The following is a 24,111-nucleotide window of genomic DNA, read 5'->3' on the forward strand; positions in this document are numbered from 1 at the left end:
CAGCTTTTCCCTTTCACAAGGACACTGGTCCCAGGGGATGAGGAGCCCACGCTACTCCAGTACAACCCTATCCCCAAACAAGGTCACACTCTGGGGTACTGGGGGTCAGGACCTCAATGTACGAACTGTGGGAGGGACAATGCAACCCATAACCCAGGGTTTGCTTTCAAGTTTCTTTCTGCCTCTCTGTATATAATAAGTAATTAAATATTAAAGAAATGTGTGATTAAAACATCACACAAACTGAGGAAATATGAAAAAGAATGAGCTTTGAAAACAAAGTCTAATGTTCTATAAAGACTTGGTGAAGGCCAGTTCATTGGATGAAATACATGTGAGTAAACTGTAAAAGTCTGGGGAGGAGAAACCAGACTGAAAATCGAGAGCTCTGAACTCTGTTTTGCTCCACTTCAAAGAAATCAAAACAAAGAACCAAAAATTATGGAGGCTGCATCATGGATGCTGTTTATATTGGAGACACTAATTGATGTTGAACTGTAAACAATGAACTCATAATTTAAAAATGTAAGCCTTGACCCTACATCAGAAGATTGGTGAATGAACGTTTTAGGTTCCTTGCTTTAGAAGAGTTTTTATTTTAGGCAACACAACTTAGAGGAACGGACAAGAAGAGATGTCTGCCATAAAATGTTGAGTGAACAATTCAAGTTACAGAATATGCAAAGAAATCTGTGTTTTTCTGAAGTGTTCCAATGCACTTGAGAGCCTGTTTACAAGCCATTCTGAAAGGACTGGATGTGTTATGAATGAATGAATATAGATGCTGACCAGCCGTGCTGCTAACATCAGCAAAAGGAGAGATAACCAGATGTCAACACCATCTATAAACTGTTCTTTCTCCCAAAACAAATCTGCATCTGAGCTCTACAGGTCTTAGTTTATGTGAGACGTAGATGACAGAGAAACATGTAAAGAACACCTTGAAAACGGAATCAGCAAAATTCAGCCCGTGGGAAATACTACTGGAACAGTAACTACGTTCTTCAACAAATAAATTGCAAGGGCCGGGGGGGTGGGGGGAGACACGGCAGGGCATCGTACATGGTAAAAACAGACAGAGAGAGGCACGTTAACAACTGCAGTGTGCAGGCATCGTTGGGATCCCAGTTCAAACAAACGGCTCTAAAACCTGCATTTATGAGACAATCAAGAAATCTGAACATTTCCTGGATATTTTATTATACCGAAGATCTACTGCTAACTTTCTACACTATAACAGCATGATGTCTTTATTTTTAAAGAACTACACTGAAATATTTACAGAGAAAATTATAGAAAAACTGGAATTTGTTGCCAAATGAAGAGAATGAGGATTGGGTAGACACAAAAATAAGACTGGTCATGGGTTGAGTTGCAGAATCTAGGGTGATGGGTGATGAGGGCCTTTCTACTTGCGCACGTATTTGAAATTCTCCATATTTAAAAAAAAATTAAGGATTGAGTTGGTTTACTCACTTTGGAAAACTGTTTGGTAGTATTAGTAAAAGTGAAAAAAAAATGTTTACCCCATAGCCCAGCAACGCATTCATATATGAATTCATCCCAATTCATATATTTTATGTGAATATATAATCACAAAAGACACATACAGGAATCTTCATTGCAGCCCTGCTATGAACTGAGTCACCCCAAATTCATAGACTGAATCCCCACCCCTCAGTATGCAGGCGTCTGGAAGTGAGGTCTGTGGGAGGTGATCCGTTTAGACGAAGTCATGAGGATGGGCTCATGAAGGGATTAATGTCCTCAAAAGGAAGGTTAGAGACCAGGGACTTCCCTGGTGGACTGGCGGCTAAGACTCCGAGCTCTCAGTGCAGGGGCTCAGGTTTGCTCCCTGGCTGGGGAACCAGATGCCGTAACAAAGAGTCTGCCTGCCGCACTAAGAACGATCCTGCCTGCCACGATGAACACAGACGATCCCGCGTGCCGTGACCAAGACCTGCTGCAGCCAAATAAATTAATTTATTTAAAAAAAGGAAAAAGAAGGACAGACCAGAACCTTCTCTCTCTCCACTGAATGCGGACATAGCAAGGAGGCTGCTGTGCCACCAGGTCACTCCAGCCGTGTCCGAATCTTTGCGACCCCTGATTTAGCAGGTGGAGCCCAAGGATGGCTTACAAACTCCCAGGTCAGGCTGATGGTTTTGGTCCGAAGGCCACACCTCAAGTAGCACTGCGCTAGGCCACCAGTGTCCATGTGAACATGAGAATTCCCAAGATCAGCCTCAATGGGCTGTGCACATCCCACCCCACCCCCACAGCCTTCTTCCTGCAGCTCTGGCTGGGGTGACAGGTTTACTGAGCAATGGCCACCTTCCACCATCTATCAAACCCCATGCAGGCACGTTGGCCAACATTCCAGAGCCAGTCTGCCACCTGCCCACAAGCTCCTCCCCAAGCTAGGAGCCTGACAACCTCCCAGATACGCAGGGCTGTGGGCTCCCTGCTCTCCGGGCCCCGTCCTTCCAGCCTGTCTCATCTTGCATCATTCCGGCCTCTCTACTTGTTGTGCACCAAGAGTGCTCCTCTCTGCTCTCTGAGTTCCTCCACACCCACACGGCTCAGCTCAAACGCTATTCCTCCAGAAAGTCTTCTACAATGGCCCACCAGCACGAGTCCCTCCTCCGGAAGTCGTGGGCACTGTTCATGCTTGGCAGCCAGCAGGGACCAGCCTTCCAGCCTTGCAGCTGGCTACTGAGGCAGAGGCTGCTGGCTCAACGTCAGCCTTTTGCGAGCAGGGAGATCCAGGCATCGTATCTCCAAAGAGCACCAGGTGCCTAGCTCACTGCTGATTTGTTGTTGTTCAGTCACTCAGGCGTGTCCGACTCTTTGCAAATCCATGGACTGCAGCATGCCAGGCCTCCCTGTCCTTCACCATCTTCCGGAGCTTGCTCAAACTCATGTCCATTGAGTCGGTGATGCCATCCAACCATCTCCTCTTCTGTTGTCCCCTTCTCCTCCTGCCCTCAATCTTTCCCAGCATCAGGGTCTTTTCCAATGAGTCATGCGTGCCCAAGGTCACACAGCTCGTCGATACAGGAGCCAGAATTCAAACCCAGGCAATGGCTCCTGAGTGCAGACTCGTCACCACCACTCAAATGTCAGGCAGGACTTTCCTGGTGGTCCAAGGGTTAAGACTCCACACTTCCAAGGGAGGAGCTGCAGGTTCAATCCCTGATCCGGGAGCTAAAACCCCCACAAGCTGTGCGATGGTGGCCAAAAAAAGCAACAGCAACAAAACCTGTCGGGCTCATTTCTGAATCGAGACTCCAGCCCAGCAGAGGGTACACGACAGGCCTGCCTGGGGCCGCCCCTCCTGTAACATCCCTCTGGTTCTGCCCCAGCACTTCCGGATCATGGTAGACAGCTGCTTCTCTAGGTGTCTATCTCAGAACTTCTCTCCCACTCCGTGGACAAGCGACATCTCCCACCACGTGGGTCTCATCCCACAGCTGCTGGGGTGAGAGGGCTTCTCTCTACTGACATTCATACTTAATCTGTGACTCAGCTGGTAAAGAATCCGCCTGCAATGCAGGAGACCCGAGTTCGCTCCTGGGTCGGGAAGATCCCCTGAAGGAGGGCATGGCACCCCACTCCAGTGTTCTTGCCTGGAGAATCCCATGGACAGAGGAGCCTGGGGGACTACAGTCCATGGGGTTGTACCTGAAGGCCTTGAAGAGGACATCATCGCTGGAGACCAGGAAGCTCGCCTTCTCACGTCTTCCACAGGACTGGCACACACTTCGTGGACAAGCTTATGGGAAGACAGTCAACAGAGGACTTGCTTTTCAAGTCCATAGTATTAAAGCTGTACTAAGAGACCATCAGATGGATCAGTGGAGTGCCCGTTACTCACACTCTCCAGACTCGCCTCTTTCCAGGAAGCCCATGGAGGAGACGCGCGCTCACAGTGCCCTGGGTCAGACCCTGGCGTGGTCTCTGAGCCATTGGCGTGTGTGACCTTGGAGCAGTCCTTTAATCTCCCTCCCTGGGTCTCCCTTTCCTTATTAGCAAAACACAAGCGGCAACTATGAGCCCAGCCGCCCTGGCTCTGCCACTGGCTTGTTGTGAGACCCTGGTCAGCTAGCTGGCTCTCGGGTCCTCAGCTTCCTCTTCTGAATAAATGAGGTTAATAGTCCCCAGCTCACAGAGTTGCTGAGCTGTTCAAATCCCCAGAAGCAGGCCCATCATGGCTGTTGGCTGTTGTCACGGTTAGGACGCAAAGAGATGGTAGACGGCCCAGCACAGTGAGTGACACCGGGGAGAGAGGATCGATTCATGTCGTTTCCCTCCACGACCTTAGTTATGGCCAGGCGCATTGCCAACACGCATCCACATGATTTGAAGGAGACAATGCTGGCTCTGTCTGATAAAGGGGGAACTCGCAGGTGCTGGATATAATACAGCACCCTGATTCTACGTGGACGTCGACAGACACACCTATTGGGCCATCTGCCCGACCACTCCTTTCCTGAAAACCAGCTTCCCTTCCTGTGATGCCTCGGGGCCGTAATGGATCTCAGAGCCAGGCCCACGTGCAGTGCGACTGTGGGCACGGGTACCCTCATGGGCCTGTGGTTGGCGACTGACCCCAGGCAGCACTGGGATTGAGACTTAAAAAGAGACAGAAAGAGAGACTGTCCAGCGATTCTCTAGGAAGCTGGCCTGAAACCGATGAGGGTGGCAGCCTAGAGAGCCACCATGAGGACTGCGGGCATGGGAGAACCCAGAGATGAGGATGAGAAGGAGGAGAAGGAAGGAAGAGGCCACGGGCAGGGAGGAGCCGAGGAAGGGGGCGGGCAGAGTCCCTGCTGACTGAAACCCTCCCCAGCCCCTCAAGTGTCACGAAGTAACCCAGAGTTCCGATGACTAAACTCCCTCTGAAGAAAACATTTTAACTAAAGTATTTACCACAGATCTGCAATGCTGTTTGTTTCTGGTGTACAGCAAAGTGATTCGGATACACAGATATAAAGACATATATATATATTCTTTTTCATATTCTTTTCCATCTTGGTTTATTACGAGATACTGAACACAGTCCCCTGAGTTATGCAGTAGGATGCTATTGTTGATAAATCCCTTTTTGGACCGCCTTTGCAAATAGGTTTTTGTCGCCTCCAACAGACAGACTCACGGCGCTCAGTGTGAGGGCACCGAAGTCCTCGGCCACCAAGCTCAGCTCCTCCCTCTACTCCACTCCCCCCACTTACGCAGCTCCACCCCACACCACTGGCGGGAGCAAATCGGATGAGCCTAAAACGCTGCCGGAAGTTGGTGGTGCGTGCGTGTGTGCCCAGTCGCTCAGTCGTGTCCGACTCTTTGCCCGACTGTAGCCTGCCAGGCTCCTCTGTCCACGGGGATTCTCCAGGCAAGAACACTGGAGTGGGTTGCCATGCCCTGCTCCAGGGGATCTTCCTGACCCAGAGATCGAACCCGAGTCTCTTATCTCTCCTGCATTGGCAGGTGGGTTCTTTACCACGAGCACCACCAAGGAAAGGCCTAGAAATAAGTCAACCATCCTCAAATCTAATTTTAAAACGTACCAAAACAGAGTAGAGAATAATTTTAGGAAATTTCTATGAAAATAAAAGCAGAGGAGGGTTTTTGGTTTGCTCCATTAGAAAGGCTCTGACGTGGGTCATGGTTTCTGCCAAGTTCATCACGGGCACGTGAAACTAGAAAAGGCACTGCTCACTGTCCACACCAGATAATCTCCTGCAGTGCCCGCCGCCAGGGGGCAAAAGTCACAACTTTTCATAGCGACTCACAATCAGTTTAAAAGCACTATTGTTAAAATAAAAGGGAGGGACTTCTCTGGTTTACAGTGGCTATAACTCTGCGCGTCCAGCGCACAGGGCATGGGTTCAATCCCTGGTTGGTGAACTAAGATCCTGGGTGCAGCATAGCTCGGCCAAACAAAACGGAAAGAAATAACCCACCATGTAAGCTGCAGAATACAGCAGAAATAACTAGTCCTGGAGACGGGGTTCTCAACCTGCCACTGGCTAGCTGTGTGCTTTGATCCTGTAATCTCACCCTGACTTAGTTTTCCCATCTGTAAAAGGGGCTGTAAGAAATAGAAATAAGATCACCATCCACCTCTCAAAGTTGGTGGGAGATTCAAGCAAGCTAACATGGTGCACAATATGCCTTACAGCAGACCCTGGGGATAGGTGGGGGGGGACAGAGAAAAACAAGCATCCGTGAGATGCAGACCCTTTGTGGGAGTGGAGACTACTTAGTAAGCCAGTGCTGCATCCAAGTCCTGGCTTCTAGCCCAGCTCTGCTGCTGTGGGGCTTGCTGGGGAGACACAGCTCGACCAACTTCAAAAGTATGGAACTGCTTCTCACAAGGCATCTCCACACAGAACGTTCCCAAGGGAACAGCAGCAAGGACATTTTAAAGACCCCTCCTGGAGACACCTTTTTTTCCCTGTATTCTTCCCAGCAATAATTCTGGCAACAAGTCTGGTCAATGCTTCCTCGAAAATAACAATACGAAAGTAAACGTGTTAGTTGCTGAGTCATGTCCCACTCTTTGCAGCCCCGTGGACTGTAGCCTGCCAGGCTCCTCTGTCCATGGACTTCTCCAAGAGGCAAGAATGCTAGGGTGAGCTGCCATTCCCTTCTCCAAGAGGTCTTCCCCACCCAGGGACTGAACCTGGTCTCCACTCGTGGGCGGATTCTCGACCGTCTGAGCCACCTGAGAAGCCCTAAGTAACACCATGATGGACTGATGGAGGGTTTTCTCTGTGCCTCTCAGGCATGGCTTTAAACATAGGCTTTACATGCATCTTCTCATTTAAGTCTCACAGACAAAAGACAGAGAGTCACACTACATTTATGAGAACAGAGGCTCTGAAAATTGTTAGCCCGACAGGCAACAGGCAAGACCTAGGACTTAAACCAAATCCTCTGGACGTAAATGAAACCTGCCTCAGTTTGCCCCATCACCTTCTCATGTTAGTTTATCATTATCACCCTCTAGACCAAGGCAGGACCCTCACTCTCCCTGTGAGCTACCCTACCAGCTGCAGTCAGATTCTCTTCCCAAAACCCAAGTGCACTTCGAGGCTGGTTCACATCACTCAGCAAGTGCACCACAGAAGGCTCAGCTTTCAACAACACTTGCCAAGTGAACGCAACCTTTGCTTATGCTGCCTTAGCTTCCTGCCCCCTACAGAGCTCCCCGGGCTGCCAGTCAGGGTCCTCCAGCTCTAGCTCCCCTACCGTGGCTGACTTACCCCATGAATGCACACCTCATGGTCCACCATGAACCGCTGTCTCCTCCACTCTCTGGACACGATATTTTCTCTGCCTGGCACGTTCTTTCCCCATCTCCCCAGCCCCCCACCCACCATATACACATTCTGCCATCAACACCCTTTCTAGGTTAATAAACAGACTAACAGTTCCTCCCTAATGTAAGTCATCACTCGCTTCTTAGTGAGCCAAGCCCAGGACACTACATCTCTCCTGCAGCTTCAGATCAGGGCAGAGTTAATGAAATCCCCAGACCAAGTTCTAGAGCACATTCTGCCGAGCTGTATGTTTACCAGCCTGTCTTCCTGGCCTTATCTAAGCTAAACCCTTCTATGCAGGAACAGGCCTGTGTCTCAAGCCCCACCTGAATAGGAACTCTCCATCTTGTATTTACCAGGATACAGCCTGTGCTTCTCTTTGCTGTTGTTTAGTCGCTCAGTCGTATCCAACTCCTTGCGACCCCATGGACTGCAGTATGCCAAGTTTTCCAGTCCTCCACCATCTTCTGGAGTTTGCTCAAACTCATATCCATTGAGTTGGTGATGCCATCCAACCATCTCTTCCTCTATCGTCCCCTTCTCCTCCTGCCTTCAGTCTTTCCCAGCATCAGGTTCTTTTCCAATGAGTCGGTTCTTCCCATCAGGTGGCCAAAGTATTGGAGTTTCAGCTTCAGCATCAGTCCTTCCAATGAAGACACAGGGTTGATTTTCTCTAGGACTGACTGCTTTGACCTCCTTGCAGTCTAAGTGACTCTCAAAAGTCTTCTCCAACACCATATATTGAAAGCATCAATTGTTTGGTGCTCAGCCTCCTTTATGGTACAACTCTCACATCCATACACAACTACTGGAAAAACCAAAGCCTTGAGTATATGGACCTTTGTTGGCATAATAATGTGCTTCTCTCTCACTTCAGTTCAGTCACTCAGTCGTGTCCAACTCTTTGCAACCCCGTGAATCGCAGCACGCCAGGCCTCCCTGTCTATCACAAACTCCCGGAGTTCACCCAAACTCACTCCCATCGAGTCAGTGTTGCCATTCAGAGATCTCATCCTCTGTCATCCCCTTTTCCTCCTGCCCCCAATCCCTCCCAGCATAAGGATCTTTTCCAATGAGTCCGCTCTTTGCATGAGGTAGCCAAACTATTGGAGTTTCAGCCTCAGCATCAGTCCTTCCAATGGACACCCAGGACTGGTCTCCTTTAGAATGGACTGGTTGGATCTCCTTGCAGTCCAAGGGACTCTCAAGAGTCTTTTCCAACACCACAGTTCAAAAGCATCAATTCTTTGGCGCTCAGCTTTCTTCATGGCACCCCACTCCAGTACTCTTGCCTGGAAAATCCCTTGGGCAGAGGAGCCTGGTAGGCTGCAGTCCATGGGGTCGCTAAGAGTCAGACATGACTGAGCGACTTCACTTTCACTTTTCACTTTCATGCATTGGAGAAGGAAATGGCAACCCACTCCAGTGTTCTTGCCTGGAGAATCCCAGGGACGAGGGAGCCTGGTGGGCTGCCATCTATGGGGTCGCACAGAGTCGGACACGACTGAAGCAACTTAGCAGCAGCAGCAACAGCTGCTTTCTTCACAGTCCAACTCTCACATCCATACATGACCACTGGAAAAACCATAGCCTTGACTAGACAGACCTTTGTTGGCAAAGGAATGTCTCTGCTTTTAAATATGCTATCTAAGTTGGTCATAACTTTCCTTCCAAGGAGTAAGCGTCTTTTAATTCCATGGCTGTAGTCACCATCTGCAGTGATCTTGGAGCCCAAAAAATTAAAGTCTGACACTTTTTCCACTGTTTCCCCATCTATTTCCCATGAAGTGATGGGACCAGATGCCATGATCTTCGTTTTCTGAATGTTGAGCTTTAAGCCAACTTTTTCACTCTCCTCTTTCACTTTCATCAAGAGGCTTTTGAGTTCCTCTTCACTTTCTGCCATAAGGGTGGTGTCATCTGCATATCTGAGGTGATTTATATTTCTCTCGGCAATCTTGATTCCAGCTTGTGTTTCTTCCAGTCCAGCATTTCTCATGATGTACTCTGCATAGAAGTTAAATAAGCAAGGTGACAATATACAGCCTTGACGTACTCCTTTTCCTATTTGGAACCAGTCTGTTGTTCCGTGTCCAGTTCTAACTGTTGCTTCCTGACCTGCATATAGATTTCTCAAGAGGCAGGTCAGGTGGTCTGGTATGCCCATCTCTTTCAGAATTTTCCAGTTTATTGTGATCCACATAGTCAAAGGCTTTGGCATAGTCAATAAAGCAGAAATAGATGTTTTTCTGGAACTCTCTTGCCTTTTTGATGATCCAGCGGATGTTGGCAATTTGATGTCTGGTTCCTCTGCCTTTTCGAAAACCAGCTTGAACATCTGGAAGTTCACGGTTCATGTATTGCTGAAGCCTGGCTTGGAGAATTTTGAGCATTACTTTACTAGCATGTGAGATGAGTGCAACTGTGCGATAGTTTGAGCATTCTTTGGCATTGCCTTTCTTAGGGATTGGAATGCAAGCTGACGTTTTCCAGTCCTGTGGCCACTGCTGAGTTTTCCAAATCTGCTGGCATATTGAGTGCAGCACTTTCACAGCATCATCTTTGAGGATTTGAAATAGCTCCAGTGGAACTCTATCAACTCCACTAGCTTTGTTCATAGTGATGCTTTCTAAGGCCCACTTGACTTCACGTTCCAGGATGTCTGGGTCTAGGTGAGTGATCACACCATCGCGATTATCTGGGTTGTGAAGATCTTTTTTGTACAGTTCTTCTGTGTATTCTTGCCACCTCTTAATATCTTCTGCTTCTGTTAGGTCCATACCATTTCTGTCCTTTATCGAGCCCATCTTTGCATGAAATGTTCCCTTGGTATTTCTAATTTTCTTGAAGAGATCTCTAGTCTTTCCCATTTTGTTGTTTTCCTCTATTTCTTTGTATTGATCGCTGAAGAAGGCTTTCTTATCTCTTCTTGCTATTCTTTGGAACTCTGCATTCAGATGCTTATATCTTTCCTTTTCTCCTTTGCTTTTTGCCTCTCTTCTTTTCACAGCTATTTATAAGGCCACCCCAGACAGCCATTTTGTTTTTTGCATTTCTTTTCCATGGGGATGGTCTTGATCCCTGTCTCCTGTACAATGTCACGAACCTCATTCCATAGTTCATCAGGCACTCTGTCTATCAGATCTAGTCCCTTAAATCTATTTCTGACTTCCGCTGAATAATCATAAGGGATTTGATTTAGGTCATACCTGAATGGTCTAGCGGTTTTCCCTACTTTCCTCAATTTCAGTCTGAATTTGGCAATAAGGAGCTCATGATCTGAGCCACAGTCAGCTCCTGGTCTTGTTTTTGCTGACTGTATGGAGCTTCTCCATCTTTGGATGCAAAGAATATAATCAATCTGATTTTGGTGTTGACCATCTGGTGATGTCCATGTGTAGAGTGTTCTCTTGTGTTGTTGGAAGAGGGTGTTTTCTATGACCAGTGCATTCTCTTGGCAAAACTCTATTAGTCTTTGCCCTGCTTCATTCCATATTCCAAGGCTAAATCTGCCTGTTGCTCCAGGTGTTTCTTGACTTCCTACTTTTGGATTCCAGCCCCCTATAATGAAAAGGACATCTTTTTTCGGTGTTAGTCCTAAAAGGTCTTGTAGGTCTTCATAGAACCGTTCAAATTCAAGTTCTTCAGCATTACTGGTTGGGGCATAGACTTGGATTACCATGATATTGAATGGTTTGCCTTGGAAACGAACAGAGATCATTCTGTCGTTTTTGAGATTGCATCCAAGTACTGCATTTCAGACTCTTTTGTTGACCATGATGGTACTCCATTCCTTCTAAGGGATTCCTGCCCACAGTAGTAGATGTAATGGTCATCTGAGTTAAATTCACCCATTCCAGTCCATTTTAGTTTGCTGATTCCTAGAATGTCGACGTTCACTCTTGCCATCTCTTGTTTGACCACTTCCAATTTGCCTTGATTCATGGACCTGACATTCCAGGTTCCTATGCAATATTGCTCTTTACAGCATCAGACCTTGCTTCTATCACCAGTCATATCCACAACTGGGTATTGTTTTTGCTTTGGCTCCATCCCTTCATTCTTTCTAGAGTTATTTCTCCACTGATCTCCAGTAGCATATCGGGCACCTACTGACCTGGGGAGTTACCGTCCATGGGGTTCTCAAGGCAAGAATACTGAAGTGGTTTGCCATTCCCTTCTCCAGTGGACCACATTCTGTGCTTCTCTTTAGAGAGTTCCAAATCTAAAACTGGGTATTCCATTTTGGTTGGACACAGGATATAAACCTGGAAAACTCCCCAGGTCCTATGGCACAAGAAGAGGGAGCTGGGTTCCAGGGCCCTCCCTTCGTCTTCTGCCCCTGCACTGGGACTGTGCCCCCAAAACACTTCTACTCCCTCACATGAAAGAACAGACCTGTGGGATATGACCCTCTGTGAAGATGTTACTCCACAGATGACTTATCCTCAAGTTACCTGTTTTGATTAATGTATTAAGTTAATTAATACATAAAAATCCACCTCTCTCTCTCTGCATCTTATATTATGAAGACATCGGCCTTCATTCTGGGGCTCATGAAATACACTGGCCCCAAGATCACCACAACACTATTCACAACAGACAAGACAGGAAAGCAAGCTAAATGTTCATCAGAAGATGAATGGATACCGAAGATGCGGTGTATACATACAATGGAATAATCAGCAGATGAATGGATACGGAAGATGTGGTGCGTATATACAGTGGAATATTACTCGGCCATAAAAAAGGGTGCAATAAGGCCACTTGCAGCAACATGGACGGACCTGGAGATTATCACACTAAGTGAAGTAAGACAGAGATAGACAAATATCATATGATACCATTGACATGTAGAGTCTAAAACAAAACAACACAAATGAACTTATTTACAAACAGAAATAGACCCACAGACACAGGAAACAAACCGATGGTTACTTAGGGGCATGGCAAGGAGGGATAAATTGGGAGGATGTGACTGGCATATTCACATCACTGTATATGAAACAGATAACCAACAAAGACCTACTTATAGCACAGGGAACTAGGGGAAAGAATCGGAAAAGAATAGGTATATAAATACACTACACACACACACACAAAACTGAATCAGTGTGATGAACGCCTGAAACTAACACACACTGTAAATCAACTATACTTCAATTTTTTTTTTTAAGTCATGTGAAAAAGGGGAAAAAAACCCAGAAAGCCATGATTGTGCCCTAGTGACCTTTATATTGCAAAGCACCTAATGAGCACTTTGAAGCTACGATTTAAGTTAGTAACTGAGTGGAAGGGTATAAGTAAGGAAGTGGTGGAAGAAAGCCAACACTTGCAAGCCTCAGCTGCTAAGTTCAGTATTATATTCTCCAAGCAGCCTGACAAGCTTTTTGAAAGGGGCAGTTGTGGTCTGCTCTGATCTACTTCTGGGAACTTCTTTCTCCAAAGTAGTAAGTATTGATGAAGGTTAAGGGACAAGGACGGCTAACACCCTAAGATTACATTAGGATTAAATTCCACACTAATCATGTTGTTGGAGGTGAAAACCCTTGAAGGCACTGGAAGTAAGACACCGTTTAACCTGATCATTCGAATGAAGACCTTCAAAAATACTGTTTTCCCTAGTGAAATAAGTGTGAGGAAGTCTTCCTATGAAATTCAGAGGGAGAAAAATAAACATATGGAAAGAGATTACAGGATTAACTGATTACGTGATCTGCCTTAGAATGACACAAGGAGGCTTCACAATCTTTTTAAAGAAGTCATTGCAAATTCATATCAAACAACTGAATTCTCGGTTTTCTACATGAAAAAGAAGCCAGGACTAAAATCACTAGTAGGCATCTGTGCTTGCTTACACGCATGCTCGGTCATGTCCAGCTCTCTGTGACCCTCCTGGACTACAGCCCACCAGGCTCCTCTGTCCATGGGATTCTCCAGGCAAGAATACTGGAGTGGTTGCCATTTCCCTCTCCAGGGGATCTTCTCAACCCAGGAATCGAACCTGGGCCTCCTGCACTTTCAGGTCCATTCTTTACCACTGAACCACCAAATATTTACTGGTCAAAAAGTTTGTTTGGGTTTTTGCATAAGATGTTGCATAAAAACTCCAACAAACTTTTTGGTCAACCATGTATTTATTCAATTACATTTACATCAAGTCTAAAGATAAAAGAAGAGATATCTATTGAGAAGCATGAACCTGTGTTCAATATGAATAAATAAACTCAGTGTGTCTTCCACTTTTGCCCTTCAGACTTTCAGGTTGAGTCTTTTAGGCAGTGACATAAATCGTAACCAGCGCTTCCCCAGGACTCTCTTCTACAACAGAAGGGCTCAGAGTGATTTACTCCACTGATTCGAAATTTAAAATAACAAAAAAGTTGAGAACTACACTTCAGACTGTTTCAACTGCTTAATCTGAGACAAATACATGTAAAAAATTCTATGTAAATGTATATTAAGAAAATATATAAACTACCCATAATATAAACAGGTGCTAAAGTTCGCTAAATACATTCTCTCTCCTCTCTCTCTCTCACAGATAATCTTCTTATGAACAATGGCTGACCATCTCAGGATGAAGATCAAGACTACCACTAATTTTATAACACTTAATAATCAATGACAGTATGCAAATCTTCATAGTTAAAAGAATAAGCCTAAGCTAGATCTAACATTAAATCAAAAAAAATTTAAGCTGCCAAATCCTGATAGCACACACTTCCCACAGACCACTTACATTTTCATAATCCCATTCCTGAAAACACATACCCCAAAGATTTCCCGGGACAGATTGGCCCCAGTGCTAAGGCCAGACAGTAGCACATACCCAGAGCGACTGCACGAGGCCAGCAAAGCTCCCTCCCGCCCTCAGACTCAGACCCTTAGAAGTGAAGCAAACACGTTACCCAGGTAACGGTTTGGTTCACCTGACCTAGCCCGAAGCAGTGTCAAAACCGAATATCATGGTAGGTGGAGGACAGTTAAATTTGTAACTTTCAGTGTGCATGGGCGTTCATGATTAACTTCTCATTCGATGGCGGGGAATTCGCATTTTTACCCTACCTTTTACCTTTGGTAGGAACTTGAGGATAATTCAGCTCTCTAACCAACACAAACAAAAAAGGCGGGGACGGAGGATAAAGAATTGGAAGAACACCATGGCAACACAGTTCAGCTTCATTTTCTTATCATCACGTTCCTGACAACCTATTTCACTTGATTTTCTTAACTTTCATCTAAATGCTTTCTGTTCTTGTGCAGTTCACTCACTCAGAATCTCATACTTGACCACACAGAACATATCCTCCTCCGATCATCCTGTCATTAACAACACTAATGCGTGTGTGCCCGAGAGTGGTATTTGGAGACAAATTCTACCTTTTCCCACCCTCAGGACTTACCTTCAGGGAAAGCATTGGGCTGCACAATATGGACAAAGAGGCGCACGACCTGAAAGAAGAAGCCAGCAGGACCAGGATCGTAAGAGTCGCTGGTCTGATAGGAGGTTGGAGGCAAATGGAATTCCAAACCATCAGGACGGGATGACGACGGCTCCTCTGACATGGTGTCCTCACAGAGTCCCAGCAGCAGGAGGAAGCCAAGGAGGAGGGCCATGGCTAGCAAGATGCCCCGAACATGAGGTGGTGCTGGAGGCCGCCTGTGTCTGGAAGCCTTGGGGACGGCGGGAGCGCGTTCCTGTGCAGAAGTGTCTTGAGGGTTGAGCCTGCGGCGTCCTCAGTTTCCAGGCCGGGCTGGCAGGCAGCAAAGGGCAGCAGAGAACGTTCTCTGGCAGGCAGGGGAGGGGGACTCAGTCCATCAAAGCAGCATCCCTGGCAGAGAAAGAAGGGACCGGGGGTCACTAATGCCTGCAGCCTGCCCACACCCGCAGCTCGCCTAGTAGAGAGGCTGCCAGGCTTTAGAGCAAGGGCTCAGCCTAATCCTCTGCTGGGAAAGAAACACACAGCCTGCTCTAAGCACGGGGGCAGGAAAGCTAGAAGGTTCCCCGCCAGGAGCCAGACCCAGGAACACCAGGCAGACTGTGCGGTCTTAGATGCTTAATGCATCTGAAAACGTTCTACATGCCCACAGGTAGGAACTCACTTAAGGCATTATCCCATTTTACAGATGAGGAAACTGACTCAGAGAATCTCAGTGACTTGCCGGAGGCCACAGCTGACTAACAGTGGGCCAGAACTCACACCCAGGAGATGCCTTTCATGGCCCAAGCCGGGACTCTCCCAACTCCGAGACACCCTCCCTGCAGAGCTGTCCGTCTCAGAGAGGCAGAGCCCCCCAGCAATAAAGAAGGTGCTCATTTTTCCTCCAGTTTTGGGCTGTTCTCCCCAACTCCCCAGATATGTCTTACTTTGTCTTTTATTTTACCAATGTGCACGGTGATCTGGCTCCATGGTAAAGAATCCGCTTTCAGTGAAAGAGACAGGGGTGGGGAAGATCCCTGGAGGAGGAAATGGCAACCCACTCCAGTATTCTTGCCAGGAAATCCCAGGGACAGAGGAGCCTGGCGGGCTACAGTCCGTGGGGTCACAAACAGTCAGGCAACTAAACAGCAAACAGCAACAGCCCCCTTCCTGGAAGCGCGTTTCACTCCATCTTTCATCTCACGAGTACACTCACTGATCTAACTTTATCTCCTCACTCCCCTCAACCCAAGCTGGAAGAGCGTGGCCTCAGGGGCAGGGACCAAACTCCTTAAGGCCAGGTGACGCTGGTTTCTGTCTTTCTAACACTCTCACCAGGTCACCCTGATGGGAGTCCCGTCTCAAGTCACCCCCTGGGCAACTCGGGATCCAGGCAATGAGAGGCTGAGCAGGGGGAGACCCCCGCCCTCCCCTGGGGACGGGGAGAAAGATCGAGAACTGAAATCAGCTCCCAACCCAGCGTCCCGTGGGGGCGGCGTGGGCCCCGTCCGCGCTCCTGGAGTTTCTCTCCCCAGAGCTGAGCACAAGGCGGGCGCACAGGCAGGGCTCAGTGTGAGCAGCGGAACAGGCAACCACACAATCCAGACCAAGGGCTTGGCTCGTGCCAAGGCACTGGGCGAGGGGACTCGAAAGAGAACTTCCTAGGGCAGCCAACGCGCTGCCTGTCCTTTCCCCTCTGGGGGCAGGAACACCCTGACTTTATTTTATATATTACACTCACTCACTTTCAAAATAAGGATGAGGTTCTCCAGAAACACATAGGGATTCCCTGGTGGCTCAGACGGTAAAGCATCTGCCCGCAATGCAGGAGACCCAGGTTTGATCCCTGGGTCAGGAAGATCCCCTGGAGAAGGAAATGGCAACCCATTCCAGTACTCTTGCCTAGAAAATTCCATGGATGGAGAAGCCTGGTGGGCTACAGTCCATGGGGTCGCAAAGAGTCGGACACGACTGAGCAACTTCACTTTCTTTCACTTTCTGCAGAAACACACACAAGATGAAGGAGAGAGACCACCAAGAAATGGGCACATTTGTGCAAGAGGCCAGAGGACCCCCTATCTATATTCCACCAAGTCAAAGAAAGCCCCAGACCAGAGGCAGGAGGTAATAAGCCCTCGGAGTGAAGACACTCATTCACATCGGGCCCCCTTAGTACCGCCTCATCCGTCCCACTCCAGTCCCGTCCACACAGACCCGCCAATGGAAGGACCCTCGACTCTCCTCTTATCAAACCACGGGCTGTCCAGCTCCCCAGCAGTGCCCAGTGCCACCCTCATGGACCCCAAGCTTCCGGGTCCACCTCACCCACAGACGCAGACACACCGGGACCCTGGTCAGTGTTTCTAAAGGACGATCCCTGCCAACAACCTGTGCTCGGGCTCGGAAGCGCTCGAGCCTTTCACGGTTTCTACCATGAATCAGCGCCCTGCTCCGTCTCCAAATCTCTCCCAGAGAGAACAGATAAGAAGGAGACACAGCAAGTCAGCCTCTGCCAAGCCTGTCTGCACCTCTGCAGGGCTGAACGGGGCAGGAGGAAGATACAGCAGAGGGCCGTGTGGTTATTCAGGTAGGACCACGCTCCTGCGGGCAGGCAGGCGGACATGCACGCACACCACACACACAACCCAGGCACGCACACTGACACACAACTCACACAGACACAACACACACGGAACACACTCCACAGGCAGACATGCACACAAACACAAATCACACACACGACTCGGGCACGCACACTGACACACAACTCACATATACACAAAACACACGAAACACCCCAGGTGCATACACTCCACAGGTGGACGTGCACACACTGCACACGCGTCTTGTTTTCTGCTAGAGGACACGCAGGCGCACAGCAGCTGGAAGGATTAAAGGCTCAGCCGCTAAGAAAGGCTGACTTCCCGGTAACGCCACCAAGGTTCCGCTGGGGACAGGGAGAAAACACAGCGAGGGGAGACGGCAGAAGGCCCACGGGAGAGCTGTGAATAAACAGACTCCAGCCATCCTCAGCGAAGAGCGGGCTGGAGAGATCCCTCAGGAAAGGCGAAGATGGGGCGTCCACTGGGTCAGGGCAGCACCCGAGCGGCGCAGGCGTCCTGCTCCCGAGTGGAGGTCCCTCTTAACTTCTGGAGCCACTTCTAAGAACATTTCGAAACCTCATTACTTATAAAACACTAGACTACAGATAAAAGTCAAGGTGACAATGAAGAAGTTTTTGTCTCAGTTCTAATTGCTGTGCTTTCAAGGTCTGGGTACTTTGGCACACTAGGTAGCAAGAACCACTGACAGCCATCAGGGAACTGCCCGCACAAACCCCAGGATGGCTCCAGATTCAAGAGCCGATTGGGTCTTTGTTTCAAATGAGATTATCAGACTGCATTTCTGGACATGTGGCCCATTAATCTGCATTTTTAGCACCCTCCCTTGGTGACTGATGCTTAGACAATGAAGGCTTGAGAACCAACACTGTTCCTGACTAATCCATGCTGCTTTCCAAAGACACCTCCATCCTCCCAAACACAACTGCAGAACAACAGACGTGAAGCAAAACCTCCCCAAATATCTTTCTTTGATTGCACTGAGCTGACCAAGCCCAGTAGCTTTGTGGGGCCCCTGACTTCCCCATCTTGGTGCCCTTGGAGCCTAGCACATAGTAGGCACTCAGTAAGGATGTGTGCATGCTAAGTCACTAAGTCCTGTCTGACTCTTTGGGACCCCATAGACTGTAGTCTGCCAGACTCCTCTGTCCAAGGGGTTTTCCAGGCAAGAATACTAGAGTGTGTTGCCATGCCCTCCTCCAGGGGATCTTTCCGACCTAGGGATCTAGCCTACATCTCTTGCGTCTCCTGCATTGATCACTGGTGCCACCTGGGAAAGAGACCCTGGTGGCTCAGATGGTAAAGAGTCTGCCTGCAGTGCAGGAGACCTGGGTTCAATCCTTGGGTCAGGAAGATCCCCTGGAGAAAGAAATGGCAACCCACCCCAGCTACCTGGGAAGCTACTGAGGTACCCAAACTGAGCCCAGGCTCAGCCAATCAGAGGCTCACTTCTGGGCTTGTGCATGAGACACAGGGCGGCAGAGGCAGTTTCTGCTTCAATGATGGCAACGTGCGAGCAGCCACAGTCAGAGCCTCATGGCAGCCATGGCCGTACAACCATCAGGAATCCTGCTGCAAGCCCCACGTCCACTCCTCTGGGATCCCAAGCTTGGCTAGCCATCCTTTCGGTCCCATCACTAAGCCACCCAGTATCCAGTCTCTTTTCTGCAGAATTATGCAGAATTGCTTTCGGTCATTTGTAACAATGCATCCTGACCTTGAACTAATCTCAATGTGAACTCTTGATCCCTACAAACTGACTTCCTTCATACTGTAAATGGTCCCAAGAAAACAATATTTGCTTTGTTATTTTCTACCTGTCCTTTGATGCACTTTGCTTCACCACACTAGAAACACAGGAATAGTCCAGCATGGAACTCATAAAGTCAAAGTGAAAGTCACTCCGTTGTGTCCCACTCTTTTCGACCCCATGGACTATGCAGTCCATGGAATTCTCCAGCCCAGAATACTAGAGTGGGTCACCTGTCCCTTCTCCAGGGGATCTTCCCAACCCAGGGATCAAACCCAGGATTCCCACATTGCTGGTGGATTCTTTATGAGCTGAACCACAAGGGAAGCCCAAGAAAGAATACCAGAGTGGGTAGCTTATCCCTTCTCCAGTGGATTTTCCTGATCCAGGAATCAATCCGGGGTCTCCTGCACTGCAGGCAGATTCTTTACCAGCTGAGCTATCAGGGAAGCCGGGAACTCATAAGGAAGTTCATTTTTAAAATGGTATACATTAAGAAAACTAAATTAAAAGGCACTGCAGCAGGGAACAGAGGGCCCTGGCTTATAAGAGGAGGAAGTCTCTAGTCTCACTGATGACCCGAGCGACAGCAGTTGTTTACAGTCCCCGAGCGGTTCTCATTGCTGATGTAAAATGGGGTTTTGAATGGCGTGGGGGGAGCTGGCGATGGGATACAGGTACAGGACCTGGCCGCACACACAGCTGGCAGTCAACAGAGGGTCTGGGCCACCCCTGCCAAGAGCAGCAGCCTCCGCTCCGCCGCGGCCGCCACTGACAGAGCAAACTCACAAAAGAGGGAGAAGATCCAAAGTCCTAAGTTCACACACGTTGAATAATAGGAAGTTGCCTACATTCAAGTCTTTCGAAAACGGTCATCCGGCTCAGGCAACCCAGGAACAGCCAGCAGTTTAGTCTCCGGGGGCGGGGCGGTGGGGGGGGGGTCTCTGTTGGGGTGGGGGAGGGGACGTTCCAGGACCCCAATCACACACCTGCTGTAATTAACGAAGCTCAGCCGCCTGTCTCCGGAACCTGGGAAAACCTTCCTCCACGCCCCGGGGCAGGAGTGAGTTTCAGCAGCTGCCGCGGGCTACAGCGCACAACCTGTTGCTACTCCGAACTGGCAGCGCCGCTCGCCCCCGCCTTTCCCGGCCACCCTCCGCCGTCCCGGGGCCCCCTCCTGCCCGCGCGCCCCCGGCGCCAGGAGCCTCTCCAGGCCTGCTGGACAAAGGATGCGCGGCCGGCCCAGCGGGCGCGCGAAGCCGGGAGACTCCAGGAATCCTTCGCCACCCGGGGGAACCGGGGGGTGCTGAGTAACTTGGCCACCACTGGCGCAGGTTGGCGTGGACTGGGGTCGCCGGTGAGAGACGTACGCCCCAGGCTCCCGCGATCCGATCCGCCGCCGCTCTCGGCGAGAACTTGGAGAAACTGACCTCGGGCCCCCGACTCCCGGCACCGCGAAGCTCTTCCTCGGTCCACGCTTCCCTTTGTTGTCCTCTCCGGCGCTTTGCCGGCCGAGGTGCGCCTCCAACACCCCGTTCTCCGTCTGGCAATCGCTGAAGGTCCCTGCGCTGCGCGCCCAGAGTGGATCGAGGGATGCTTCAAGCCAGGGGTGACTGCGCTCGCACGTGGGCACGGCGACAAGGCTGCCCACGGCACCCCCAGAACCCCCACGTGTGCTAGTCGGTAGCCCTCCGTACTCCTTTCAGCAAATCAGAGGAAGGGGACCCCTCTCCCTATCCAGCCGGGGAAAGTCAGTGCCCCCACACCCCTCGCTCCACTAACTTCCCCCTCCCCCAGGGACTCCCCTCACCGACCACCAGTTCCCAAGCCCCAGACCCGCCTCCCTGGTCCGCCCTCCTCTCACAGAGCAAGCCGGTGGCCTCGGAGTCCGAGTCGCGCTCGCGCCTCCATCTCCGGCTCGCACCCAACAGCTGCCGGCTCCTCTCCGCTGCGTGGAAAGACCCAGCACGCAGCCCGCAAAGTTGGCGCGCGTCTGCGCCCTGCCCCGAACTCCCGCGGGGTCCACCTCGTCCTGCAGCCCCTCGGGTTCCCCTGCCGCTCTCTGGGCTGGCATCACCTGCCGCGGGCCGGGGAGAGAGCGCCGGGGGTTGGGAAAGGGGTCGCAGAGCGTACCCTTCCCCCCAATTTGCCGCCCCCCGGCTTTCTGGGAGGGGGCGCTTAGCCCCCCGGTCGGGGCCGCAGACACCTTCTGGGCTCCGAAGGGGCTACTCACCGCGCGCTGGGTCCAGCTCTCCTTCAGGTCTAGCCGCCTCCGCCCACCCGCCCCCGGCTCTTTCCTCGCCCCCACTACGCCCCCATCCGGCTCACCCCGCCCCGGCTCATAAATGATTTATGAGTCGGCTTCGGGGACCACCGGGCTGGCTTCCGGAGAGGCGGCCCCGCAGCCCCGCGCGCCTGCCAGACAGACCCCGGGACAGGGCGGGTCTGGAAGGCGCCGGCCTTGGAGGCGCGCTAGCGACGCCCGGGACGGGGGGTACCGCGGGGACCTGTTGCAGACCGCCCCCCGCCCCCGCACCGGCGCTCACGGGCGGGGACTTGAGGATGCGGCCCCCGGAACGCGCCGCTTCCTGAAACGTACGCACCCGCGGCGGGAGGGCCGAGCACGCGGCCCGGGGCCCCGGTGGGGACCGGCTGAGGGTCCGGCACGCGCGCTCTCGGTTGGACCGGCTGAGCAGCTTTGCCCACATGCCCCGGGGCACCCCTGGAGACCCAGGTGCTGCCATTTCCCGCCGGCGAGAGCCGGGCTCCGGCGCGCACGCCCTCCTCCCAGCACCCACTCCTCCTCGAGGCAGGCTGAGAGTGTTTGAACACCGCTGCACTTCTGAAAACGTCTTATCTCTCTGGTTTCAACTCAGACCTGCCTCGGTTGACTCCCTCTGCCGCCTTAGACGCTTTTATTGCCAGATTCCAAGACTTTTTTTTTTTTTTTAAATTTACCCAAGTAAAACCAAATTCAAATCCTTTGGTTCCTTAGCGTGTACCAACCGCAATGCTAGTGGCTGGAGCTAGAACACCCACAAAGAGCCACCCTTGCTCCCATATACACACACGGGCAGCCGCTATAAGTCCAAACACACGGAGCTTTCATTTGCTGGGAGTTACCTGCCATCCTCTGGAGAAGGGAATTGGCAATCTACTCCAGTATTCTTGCCTGGAGAATTCCATGGACAGAGAAGCCTGGCGGGCTACAGTCTGTGAGGTCGCAAAGAGTCAGACACAGCTGAGTGACTCACACACATACACACACACACACACACACACACACCTGCCATCCCCACTGGCTGAGGGGTGCGAAGCTCCCACCAAGAGCAACCACCCTCACCCCCTTCCAGCTGTGCTCACCGGAGGTTCACCTCACTCCTCACTCACTACTTCCTACTCCCTGGTAGGAAAAATAAGACTTATGGAAGAAAAAAAGCACCTTCCGGACAGTGTCAGGCACACAGTAGGTGTTTCATATTTGTGATATGGATGGATTGATGAATGCATGGAAAGATGGACAGACCGACAATTGAATGATGGACAGGAAGGTTGACTTAATAGTTCTTTCACTTACCCCAGAATCTAGCAGAAAACAGGTGCTCAAAAGAGCATTATTTGTTTGACAACTTTAAGTCGGAAAAAAAAAAGAGCTTCCCTGGTGGCTCATCTGGTAAAGAATCCGCCTGAAATGCAGGAGACCTGGGCTGGATGCCTGGGTTGGGAAGATTCCCATGGAGAAGGGAATTCTGGCCAGGAGAATTTCATGGGCTATGTAGTCCATGGGGTTGCAAAAAGTCAGACAGACTGAGTGACTTTCACTTTCACTTTTAAACTGATCTTGGGGCTTCCCTGGTGGTTTAGTAGCTAAGACTCCACCCTCCAAATGCAAGGGCCAGGTTCAATCCCTGGTCAGAGGACTACATCCCACAACCCACAACTAAGAGTTCCCAGGCTGCAAATAAGATCCTGCATGCCACAGCAAAGGTTAAAAATCCAAGACCCAGGGCACCAAGTAAATAATTTTTTTTTGAATGCAAGAAAATTGAAAGTTTAAACTGAGCTTGACTGTGCATATTTCTAGGATATTTCCTAGCTCAGGAAAATTCTGAAACCTGTACTATAGGCATGGAGAGGTTAGGTGTACCCTGACACATCTAATCAGCTGCTCCAGGTCTCTGCTGGAGCACCTCCAGAGACCCCCACACTTCCGCTCAAAGACAGCCCTCTCTGAGTGGGGCCCAGAGGTGAGCTCTCCCCTCCCAGGAGCAGCCAGCTCTCCTGCCTCGAATTTGGACCCTGTTCCTTTTTATCCCTGTGACTTTGGCTGCTTCATCTCATTGAGCCTGTTTCCTCATCTACAAAGTAAAAATAATTATGCCTCAGGAGGCTCTTTTTACTCCTAATAACAATGATAGTAATAGGTAATGTCTGACTCTGCAACGCCATGGACTGTAGTCCATCAGGCTCCTTTGTCCATGAGATTTCCCAGGCAAAAATACTCAAGTGGGTAGCCATTCCCTTCTCCAGGGGTCTTCCCGATGCAGGGATCAAGTCTGAGTCACCCGCATTGCAGGCAGATTCTTAACCACTGAGCCACCAGGAAAGTCAATAATGGTAATAGCTAAAACTTAAAAAATGTTTATTACGAATGAAGCAGTAGGCTGAGAGCTTTACGTGCATTATTTCATGTAGTCTTACCAATAACAACAGCAATCTATTATCTCCGTCTTAAAGATAAGCCTAAAAAAGTTTCAGTAATTTGCCCAAGGTCACAGAGCTAGTAAGTGAAGCACTGAATTTGAACCCAGAGTGGCCTCCAGAGCCCATGATTATCCTAAAACACCAAAAACACCCCAAACGATAACAGGAAACCCTCTGTGCTTGTACTCTCCCAACAGATAGTGGTGGTACTGTTCAGCTGCTCAGTCATGTCCACCAACTCTTTGTGACCCCATGGACTGCAGCACGCCAGGCTGTCCTTCACTATC

At 50.0% G+C, this 24,111-nt stretch overlaps 1 protein-coding gene across 6 annotated transcripts in view; it reads right to left on the bottom strand.

Moving 5' to 3' along the window:
- Window positions 1-24,111, bottom strand: part of PROM1 (prominin 1) — a 142,492-nt gene that overhangs the window by 99,926 nt on the left and 18,455 nt on the right. For 4 of the 6 annotated variants that reach the window (XM_040237564.1, XM_040237560.1, XM_040237563.1 and 1 more), the window contains exon 3: window positions 14,732-15,160. In XM_040237564.1, coding sequence (XP_040093498.1) covers window positions 14,732-14,945 — 214 coding nt within the window. In that variant the 5' untranslated portion in view covers window positions 14,946-15,160. Of the gene's footprint in view, window positions 1-14,731; window positions 15,161-19,353; window positions 19,394-21,353; window positions 21,395-24,111 lie in introns of those variants that run through there. The other 2 variants (XM_040237561.1, XM_040237562.1) reach the window with 2 other exon arrangements.

This window comes from Oryx dammah, unplaced genomic scaffold (assembly GCF_014754425.2).
Source record: "Oryx dammah isolate SB20612 unplaced genomic scaffold, SCBI_Odam_1.1 HiC_scaffold_3, whole genome shotgun sequence".
Taxonomy (NCBI): domain Eukaryota; kingdom Metazoa; phylum Chordata; class Mammalia; order Artiodactyla; family Bovidae; genus Oryx; species Oryx dammah.